Here is a 10,821-nt window from a genome sequence, read left to right as displayed (position 1 = left end):
CCTCCAGCATTTATAATGGTGTTAAATATATAAAAAAGTATTTTTAATTTATGGAGGGGGGGGTCACACTTAGAGGCTTGCTGTGTGAAAGGGGTCACCAGTACAAAAGTTTGAGAACCACTGTACTAGGTACTTTCCCCCTGTTGCCGGCACAGAGTGCCCGAGGAAAGCAACAGTGGGGTTCGTTGCCCGGTGTGCATCGCGCCAATGAGCACACCAGGGTGGAGAAGCAATCAAAGTTTATTTGAGATCTCAAAGTGGTGCAAGGAGACTTGGCACGTCTCAGATCAAGCACACCAACATAAGCAATTTTTCTCTTTTTATACTTTACTGTAACTAAGCTCCCCCCCCCCTCCCCCATAGCAGTTACATTAAGCAGTAGCAATTACATTTAAGCAGTTAAGTCATCTTGGCGGCTATAAGTCTAGCTCGTTAGTAACTCTTCTTTGAACCGTTATCTTGTCCTTTTCCCTTTGATCTGTTATCTTGCCTTTCAGCCAGAAGCATGCAGGCCTTATTACTACCGCTTTATACCGGTTTGAGCGGTGTTGCAACTGATAACTGACTGTTACACATTCCATTTACTGTTGCTGGCTTGTTAGGTCGATTAAAGTTCAAACATGGAGGAGCTTTGGTTCATTTAGGCCTAGAGCAGGAAGGCTTCGTCGACACTCGTGGTCTTCCACCCTCCCGAGTTACCTAGGGTTATGCCTAATGACACCAACACCCCTTTTAAAAATCTGGCCTCTGGTGAACACGTGGGATGCAGGTTCTACACAGACATGGTGACATGTGAAAAAGCACTAGGCTGCTGGAGAAAGAGGCAAAATGACAGCTGATGAAAGCAATCTCCCTGAGTGAATCAAAGGAAGCTGGAGAAATTTTGACACCAAACCAGGCAGCCATTCTGCCATGCTGTCACATGATCCCAAAGAACAAACGTGTCTGAGAAACTCAGGCTGCAGACAGCAGGAGCTCTCCGAGAACCACTGTCAGAGCTGATTGCTGAAGCTACTGGCGGCCCTTCAGACAGGCAGGATTACTGGCTAGGACAAGGTCAGCTAAATAGCAGGCTGCCCCCAGCTAACGCAGGTCAATGCTGCGGTGCTCGGAGCGGAGTAACTCCCCTTGCGGGTGTGACAGGCCCAGGGCAGCCCGCAGAGCCACGCCTGCCCGCTGCAGGAGCCTCATGCAGCCATGGGCCTGGCAGGGGGCTCCTGGGAACAGCAAACCCGGGCAGGCCCTTGTCACGTGTGGTGGGGGAAGGGGGTGTAAAATATTTCACCGCCCCCTCAGGCCCCTTCGCGCCTCCGCTCCGCCCCCGTGAACAGCCGGGAACAGACTCCCCGCCCGGGCGAGGGCAGCGGCTTCAGCCGAGCTCACTGAGCATGCGCAATCGGAACGCGCATGCTCCGTACCAACAGACCAGCCGCGCCGTTTGTAACGTTCCAGCGGCTCCGCAGCGCCGGTCGAGCGTGTCCCTCCGGCCCGTGGCGCAGCCCCGCTTGGCCGCCGCGCGCCATGGGCGAGCGCCGGGGCCGCGCTCCGCCGCAGGAGGCCGTAGGGCCGGAGCGGGTAAGCGCTGCCGGGGCGCCTGGCCCTGTGGCGGGTCACGCGCCCAGCTGGCTCGCGCTGCGGCCGGCCCCTAGCAGCCTGGTCGGGGGACCTCGGGCTCAGCCATGATTCCTGAGCGGCGGGGCCAGGCCTACCGCGGGTGGGCAGCGCGGTGCGGCAGGTGCTGGGCGAGCCGGGAACGGAGGCGCCGGTTCTTTATTCCCCCGGCCGCTGGCGCTGAGGACGGGTCAGCGTCTGTCTCAAGTGCGGCTCTTCGGAGGTTGGCGAGCGGGGCGCGAGCCGGGGCTACTGTCTTCGGGTGTGTTCCTCTGAAGCCCCAGTTTGTGGAGCCATGAGCTTCGTTAGACTCGCCTGGCGCCTCCCCGCCCAGCCTCGGGTTGGGATTGTGAAGAGAAGCTGGAAAATGTGCACCGAAAGGCAGCTACGCAAAACCCAGGCCCTAGGGCTGTATCAAATCTCATCGGCTTAAAAACTCTCTCATGACTTTTGGGGGTGAACGGGGACTTGTCTGCTTGCGGTTGGCAGTGCTATGGTCATAGTATCCAATGGGCACTCCTGCTCTCGGGGGTTGTCTATACTTAAAATGCCACAGCAGGGGAGCTGTGGCGCTTCAGTGAAGACAATACCTGCTGACGAGAGAGGTACTCCACCTCCCTGAGAGGCGGGAGCCAGGACAAGCCCTCCTGTTGCCATAGCACTGCCTACACCAGGGATTAGGTCGGCATAACTGCGTCGCTCAGGGGTGTAGATTTTTCACCATAGTTGTACCAACATATTGAATCATAGAATATCAGGGTTGGAAGGGACCTCAGGAGGTCATCTAGTCCAACCCCCTGCTCAAAGCAGGACCAGTTCCCAACTAAATCATCCCAGCCAGGGCTTTGTCAAGCCGGGCCTTAAAAACCTCCAAGGAAGGAGATTCCACCACCTCCCTAGGTAACGCATTCCAGTGCTTCATCACCCTCCTAGTGAAACAGTGTTTCCTAATATCCAACCTAGACCTCCCCCACTGCAACTTGAGACCATTGCTCCTTGTTCTGTCATCTGCCACCATTGAGAACAGCCGAGCTCCATCCTCTTTGGAACCCCCTTTCAGGTAGTTGAAAGCAGCTATCAAATCCCCCCTCATTCTTCTCTTCTGGAGACTAAACAATCCCAGTTCCCTCAGCCTCTCCTCAGAAGTCATGTGCTCCAGACCCCTAATCATTTTTGTTGCCCTCCGCTGGACTCTTTCCAATATTTCCACATCCTTCTTGTAGTGTGGGGCCCAAAACTGGACACAGTACTCCAGATGAGGCCTCACCAATGTCGAATAAAGGGGAATGATCACGTTCCTCGATCTGCTGGCAGTGCCCCTACTTATACAGCCCAAAATGCCGTTAGCCTTCTTGGCAACAAGAGCACACTAATTGTTGCTAATGTAGACCAAACTTCAGTCACTACTTTTTGCCTTTCTTTCTTTTGCAGCCACATCTTCCTGGATTTATTTATGTGTGTTTTTTAACGTAGTTCTCTTCTCCGTTGTGTGAATGACTCCCAGGGACAACAGATGTGCTGACACAGTGCTGTCCTTTATTGTTTCAGTATCATTGTGAAGCATTGAAGTATTCTCTCCTTGGACCTAGTGACTTAGGGTGTTACTGCTAATAACTGGTAAAGTTATTCAGACAAAAGTGTGTTTTGTTTTTTAAGTTGACAGCATCTGTATAATGAAATACATTTTTGCTTAGAAAAAAGTCTAAAAAAATGGACATCAGGGCAGCCAAACATCCTTTGGTTTGGTCTGTTTGGCAAAGTTCATAATAAAACATTTTGATTTTAAAATATGGGATATCTTTGTTGAGCTGAATCTGAGCATGCACTCCTTGATTTCCATGGGAGTTCTGGCTACACCAGGAACATATAGGTCCTGGGGGAGCGTTTGAACTCTATCATATAGTAGTGGCTAAATTCTAGGGAAATGTCAAATAAATTTTAAGTGTTTACGTGTATTTTTTTCTTTTCTAAATTTAAATAAGGAAATTTGGTTAAGCCCTCCCCTTACAGTGATGTTAAGGGGTTTGACTTAAAAAGATAGTATTTACCTATCTTCTCTTGGGAGGGTTGTGATAATTAATTTACTTGTAATGCAATCTGTAAGTGCTGAAATTCACTAGAATCCGAACAAAATCTCCAGTAGTTGGAAGCCAAGTATATTTGGTGATTTGTCGGTTACCCCACTGTTTAGATATTGATAGCTATGCAGAGATCCCAGCACAATTTGTTGGTTATTTATATTCAAGTAATGCCTAGAGGCCCCAACCAAGATCAGGACCCCGTTGTGCTAGGTACTGTACAAACACTTAAGGTATATCTACATGGCATGTTGAGTCCAGGCTCTGATCAGGTTTGAGCCCAACCCCCCCCTTCTGTCCACAACAACTCAGTCTGACTTGGATCAGCAAGCACTCTGGTCTTGGGGTTCCAGGATCCTGCTGGGGGAGTCAGAGCGCGAGACCTGCTGTATCTCAGATCCAAGCCTTGTCATTTTGCAGTGTGGATGCAAGTCAAACTGCAGATCAAAATCGAAAGGTCTGCGTAGTGCAGTATGGATGAGTTAGCATGGCTTTGATACCTTTATTAAATCCAAAGGCCAATACAATTGCTCTAACCGTGGCTAAAAAACCTAAATAATAAGCAGTTTACTACACCTAAACAGTAACAAAACATTTATAAGCATTTGATCAAGATACTTACAAACAGGTTAAACCCAGGGGTTATTAGTAAGGCTTAGATTTTGTCATGGATATTTTTAGTAAAAATCACGGACCGGTCACAGGCAATAAATAAAAATTCACAGAAGCCTGTGACCGGTCCATGATTTTTACTAAAAATATCCCTGACATAAGGGTCCAGCACCCACAGTGGCTGTGCTGCTGCGGGGCCCAATCCCCACCCTGGTGGGTGGGCAGCTGCAGGGGGTCCGCCTGCCGTCCCCCTGGGCTGGGCTGCTGCGGGGTCCCCCTGCTGCGGTTGGGCTGCTGGGGTGGGGGTGGGAGGCTCCTGCCAACCGCCGTGGCTGAGCAGCTGTGGGGATCTCAGCCATCTGCAGTGAGTGGGAGCTCTAGGGGACCCTGAGGGAGCTCCGGGGTCCTCCTGCTGCCCAGCAGCCAGGAGCTGTTGGGGTCCTCCACCAGCAGCAGCTGAGAGCTGCAGGGCTGCCTGCTGACAGCAGTCCAGCCCTGGGGCAGAAAATGTCAGAGAGGTCTCTGGAAGTCACATATTCCGTGACTTCTGTGACATAATCATAGCCCTAGTGATTAGACCCATATTGGTTGGCTCCACTGCGGTGATGCAGGTATTAGCAGTAAACCCTCTAAGAGTTTTCTTTCTTATGCCCTTTAACAAACAAGTGATGTCATTGCCAATTACTGACTTCAGGTGATAGCCTGTTTGAGACAGTTCACCCTTATTTCTAGTCTTAATCCAGATAATCTTTACAACCGCCTTTCTTCCCAAGGCCTTTCCTCTCCTCTTCCTTGCTGCTCAATAGTTTTTTCATTGCACTTGGGTTCACATAGATTTTAACACAGGTGTACAGGTTGGGATGGGCCATGTTGGTTTTAAATAAAACAAAAAGAATCTGTTTTCAAATGAGCCATCTCCAGTCACCCCTATGGGTCAGAGGCCTTCTTTTTAGAAACTTCCCCTTATCTCATTAGTAAAGCTAAGATGATGTCATGGATTCCATGACTTCCAGAGACTTCTGAAACATTTTCTGCTTCAGCCCCAGTGTGGTGGGGCTGGAACTATCAATTGCAGCAGGGCTCAGGCTTTCATCCCACTGTCAGCCCCATTTTGTCACAGTTATTTTTAGTGAAAGTCAGGGACAGGTCATGGGCTTCTGTGAATTTTTGTTTGTTTCCTGTGACCTATCCCAGACTTTTACTAAAAGTAATTGTGACAAAATGTTAACCTTCCTCATTAGTTAGTCTTTCAACCAGACATCCTCCCTACTTTATTACTTCTGGCCTTGTAACATATTATTTTTAAGGCTTTCCTTGTACTTGCTAGTCAGGGCCTTTCTTTACAACACACATATGTCCTTAATCAAACTCTAATTCTTTAATTTCATATTTATACTGCACAGGATTAGAACCTAGGTCCTCTGAATCCCAGTCATTACCTTACTCACAGGACCATCCTGACACCACGCAAGCAGCTGAGCTCCCTGCTTCTTTCAGTAGAAGGCTGTTGGTAACTGGAAGATCATCCTCATTTTAGCAGATAAGGCCCTTGTATGGCCAGGTCATGGTCTTACAGGTGTTGAGGGAAATCTGAAAAAGGAGAAGTACTTATTGTCCCAATGCTAGTCTCCATGCTGCTGCTGATAAAATGTTATTGTTCCCACTGTTTTGGAATGTCCTTCCCATCTTCTTTTCCCACTCTGGGGTTTGCTTTGAGATCTCCTCCATCGTTTTCCAGGTTACTTCCCTCTTGTATATGCCCCCTATTCCGAAGCTAGGTGGGTGGGGAGTTGTGGGGTGAATGGGTGGAAGACAGTGAGGGGCAGGTTAGTAATTGCACGTTCACTCCTGCAGGCTGTCCTTACATTGGAGGATGTTACCCTGAGGTGAGTCCCCAGAAGACATAGAACGATATTGTTAAAAAAGACAATGGGCAAACTGGGAAAATAAGCTGCACCTCTGTTTGCCAGGATGGTGCCTTTTAGCTAGTGCCGGAGAAGAAGGGAAACACTAGCTATATGGACAGCCCTGAGAGAGCTGCTTTGCCTTACAATGTGCATGCTAACATAGAGCACACTTGGATTGAAATTCTCATTTATAAACACCTGTAGATCAGCAGAGTGCACTGCAAAATAAACTTTTTCAATAATTGGTTTGGACACACAGCATTACCAGTGTTGAGGAAATGATTTAAAATGCCTTGCAATCTCTAGACAGAGAAGGTGGGTGAGGTAATACCTTGCACCTTGCAATCTCTGTGCATTGTGGAATGCCTCTGTAGACTGACTTTTGGCAATGTACCTCCATAAAATTTAATGTACTAATGTGATCTTACACCCCATATTCGTCATAGAGATATGCTTATGATATGAATATGGCATAACTAAGATATGTTTTGTGCAAGATGGGTCATGTGAGGCATCATTGAAAAGGTTATGATTTACTGAATGTAATTCAATTTGTATGCATGTATCATTTCTGTATCTGAAGTTAGAAATATTAACTATATAATAACTACAACTGTGTTTTCACCCGGAGAACGCCCACCAGACTTTATGCAATCAGCCTGAGTGGGCTATTAGGAAGGACAATAGAACTTTGAAGATACTAATCTCCGTCCTTCCTGAGAAGTTTCCTGGGATGCTGCATTGACACTGCAGGATCATGTGATCATTTCACCTGGTACAGGATACCATCTTGAAACGCTGGTACTTGTCCACGGGAATGGGGTGGGGGTCAAACTAGAAAACAAGATTCCCACCATATGCAAATCTTATTTAAGACTGGGTAATGAATGAATCAGGGCTCTTCTCCATTGCCCAAGAAGTAAGACTACTGAAAACACCTGAAGGATCAAAGGAACTAAGCTGGGGGAGGCAGGGGCTGAGCCCAGGCGAGAAAGGTCAGCCTGTAAAAGAAATTCCTGGTGATTTAAGCTGCAAGCAGTGCAGTTTACCTTCAAGAAACTCTGCAACCTGCTTGAAACAACATTTAGGGTGAGAAATTATTTGTAGCTAGTATTCCTTAGGGTGTGTCTATGCTGGCAGAGTTTCAGTGCCGGCAGTTACAACACCGCTCAGAGAGGGCTGAAGGAAAACCGCTGTTGTGTGTTCACACTGTCAGCTGCCTGTGCAATAGCATGTTCACACTTCTTGCACTTGCAGCGGTATTCGGAGCGGTGCACTCTGGGCAGATATCCCACAGAGCATCTCTTCCTCTTCTGCCGCTAAGAGTTGTGGGAAGGCGGAGGGGGTCGCGGGGCATCCTGGGTCCTGTCCCAATGCCCTGTGATGCATTGCTTCGCATCCCAGTAATCCCTGTGCTTCCGTCCACATTTGGTGCCATCTTTCAGTGGTTTGTGTACTGCGCGCTCTGCCTCTTCGGTCTGCAGGAATGGATCACGCGTTGTTGACCGGTATGTTGCTATTTCTGACTGACACGTCACAAGTGGCAATGGAGTTATTCCTTAAACTACAAAGACAAGAGGAGTGCGACATTGATCTTGCCATGCATAGCAGCTCCGACACAAGATTGCTTGTGGCATTCACGGAGGTACTGACCACAGTAGAACGTCGCTTTTGGGCTCGGGAAACAAGCACTAAGTGGTGGGATCACATTGTGATGCACGTCTGGGATGACAAGCATTGGCTGCAGAACTTTCGGATGAGGAAAGCCACATTCACGGGACTGTGTGATGAGCTTGCCCCAGCCCTGCGGCGCAAGGACACAAGAATGAGAGCTGCCCGGCAGTTGGAGAAGTGCGTGGCGATTGCACTGTGGAAGCTGGCTACTCCAGACTGCCACCAATCAGTCGCTAACCAGTTCGGAGTGGGAAAGTCGACTGTTGGACTTGTGTTGACGGAAGTGTGCAGGGCCATTAATCGCATCCTGCTCCGAAAGACTGTGACTCTGGGCAATGTGCGTGACATTGTGGATGGGTTTGCAGAAATGGGCTTCCCTAACTGCAGAGGGGCGATAGATGGCATGCATAGTCCAATTCTGGCACCAGACCACCTAGTCACCGAGTATATTAATCGCAAGGGGTATTTCTCTATGGTTCTCCAGGCGCTTGTGGATCACTGTGGGCATTTCATGGACATTAACGCAGGCTGGTCCGGAAAGGTACATGACGCATGCATCTTTCGGAACACTGGCCTGTTCAGGAAGCTGCAAGCAGGGACTTTCTTCCCAGATCAGAAGATCGCTGTAGGGAAAGTAGAAATGCCAATTGTGATCCTGGTAGGCTGGACCTGGCCGATGACAATATTCCTACGCTTATAGGTGCGTGCTGTATGCTCCATAATATTTGTAAAAGGAAGGGTGAAAGCTTCACTCAGGGCTGGACCGCTGAGTTTCAGCGCTTGGAGGCTGAATTTGAACAGCCAGAGACCAGGGCTATTAGAGGAGTGCAGTGCGGGGCCATAAGGATCAGAGATGCCTTGAAGCAGGAATTTAAAGCTGACAGCCACTAATATTTGTTGCTATGCTCGGGAGTGCAGTGCTTGTAATGCTAGGAGGTGATTGTGATTGGTGCAGACGATGCACTATGAAGGCTTAAGAAAATTTCCTGTTGCTTTGCAGGGCTCTGTTTGCTTTCAGTTAATGGAATAAAGATTGCTTTCAAACCAACACAATTCTTTTATTAAAAAACAACAACCAGAGGAGAGAGACAAAAAAACACACCAGCACTGAGGGGGATGGAGGAAGGGAAGGTCCCAGGAGGAGGTGGGGTCCCGGGACAGTTAAAGATTTGTGTATGTTCAGGTGTCATATGCAACCTTGTCCTTTGGAGTACAGTGCAGTGAGTGCTGTACTTCAGCAGGGCTAAACTGCAGAGGGACGGGTGTTGAGTGCAGTGGGTAGTGGGAGGCCGCAGTGCTGGACTGTGACGGGGGAGGAGTGGAATGCTGCGGGTACAGACTGGAGCCAGGAGGTTGATAAGAGTGTGTTGGCAGTGTCTGGGGGGGGCATGGGAAAGAGTTTTGCGGCTGCAGGGGATGTCGGTCATGGAGCTGCTTGGTTTGCAGTGCGTAGTGCTTGGAGCGTGTCCGCTTGGCGCTCCATAATATTTAAGAGCTGCTCTATGGCTTCATTCTGGCGCACCGCATTTTCCTTTTGGTCCATCTTCTTGCTGTCCCGCCACTCCTTCAGTTCCTGTTTTTCAGCTGCAGAGTGCATCATGACCTCACACAGAAAGTTCTCCTTAGTTCTTCGTGGCTGCTTTCTAATTCTGCGCAGCCGTTCAGCTGGCGTTAACAAAGATGGAAACTGGGCTCCCAAGGTCATATCTGTGAAGCCAAAACACAACATTTTACAGAAGCAGTATTGTTTGCAACACACAGACCACTGATTTAGTGATTTAAAACACAGCCACTATTCACATACCTGTCCCTAACTGGCTGACCCCAGGCAAGCACAGATGAGCCACAAGACCCCCAAAATGGTGAGTAGCCGCAGGGGAAATCTGTGTTCCCAGACCCTACTGTACACTGGCCACATGGCTCTTGGGGCCCCACATTTTCCACAGGCTGTGTTCATTATGGAAGATATCTCGTTGCTGAGGATGAGCAGGGAATCAACGGAGGGTCTTCTCCAAGACTGCTTATGCGGCTCGCCTGTGTGCAGCAATGGTGTGTCCACCCCCACTCCCCCAGTGATGGCAACGTGGCACGGGAAAGTTACACTTAATGGGGTTAAGAAACAAAGCAGCTCTGCCAAAGAACCTGTGGCAGTGGATTGCCCAGTATCTCCATGAGCGTTTCCTGGAGATCTCTGAGGCAGATTCCTGTGAAGTGAGGGAATCAATCAACAGCCTGTTCTGGCACTCAGACTAGGCACGTGGTGGTACGCGCATCATACAGACACAAGCCTGCTTTCTGCAACCCTTCTGCCCCCAACAACTCGCTTCAGCAATTCCCCAAATCAAAGCCACTTACCAGGGGACTCCTCTCCTGTTTACGCTTCGCCAAGCTCCAACAGCTGTGACTGGCTAGCCTCCTCCAGGGTAGAGAAGAGCTCCTGGCTGCATGCATCTCTGGCCTCAGAGTTGTCCTTCGCCTCTGGGTCCCTCTCCCGCTCCACATCCTCGTCCAAGATTTCATCCTCCTGGCTTGGTCCACTCTCGACTGGCACGTGAGCCAGTGAAGTATCCATAGTGGAGGTGGTATCGCCACCGAGTATCACGTCCAGCTCTTTGTAGAACCGGCAGCTCATGGGCGCAGCAATGGAGCGGCGGTTTGCCTCCCATGCCTTGTGGTAGGCGTTCTGCAATTCCTTCACTTTGACCCTGCACTGCAGTGTATCCCGATCATGGCCCCTTTCTGTCATGCATCGTGAAATCTGTCCGTAGGTATCATAATTCCTGCAGCTGTAGCGCAGCTGGGACTGGACAGCCTCCTCTCCCCAAATGCTGATGAGGTCCAGCAGCTTGGCATTGCTCCAAGCTGGGGATCGCCTGGTGCGTGGAGCAGTCATGGCCACCTGGAACGATGCTCTGAGACCATTGCACGCATCACCGAGC

The 10,821-nt window shown here is 49.5% G+C and overlaps 1 protein-coding gene across 1 annotated transcript in view; it reads left to right on the top strand.

Annotated features, from left to right (window-relative positions):
* Nucleotides 1–1,421: 1,421 nt before the first annotated feature.
* The window catches only part of RRM2B (ribonucleotide reductase regulatory TP53 inducible subunit M2B), a 42,195-nt gene continuing 32,795 nt past the window's right edge, over nt 1,422–10,821 (top strand). The window contains exon 1 of the mRNA XM_024208949.1: nt 1,422–1,575. Coding sequence (XP_024064717.1) covers nt 1,522–1,575 — 54 coding nt within the window. The 5' untranslated portion in view covers nt 1,422–1,521. The remainder of the gene's footprint in view (nt 1,576–10,821) is intronic.

This window comes from Terrapene carolina, unplaced genomic scaffold (genome assembly GCF_002925995.2).
Source record: "Terrapene carolina triunguis isolate 2854851 unplaced genomic scaffold, T_m_triunguis-2.0 Scaffold58, whole genome shotgun sequence".
Classification (NCBI taxonomy): domain Eukaryota; kingdom Metazoa; phylum Chordata; order Testudines; family Emydidae; genus Terrapene; species Terrapene triunguis.
This window is presented reverse-complemented; position numbering and strand designations above follow the sequence as displayed.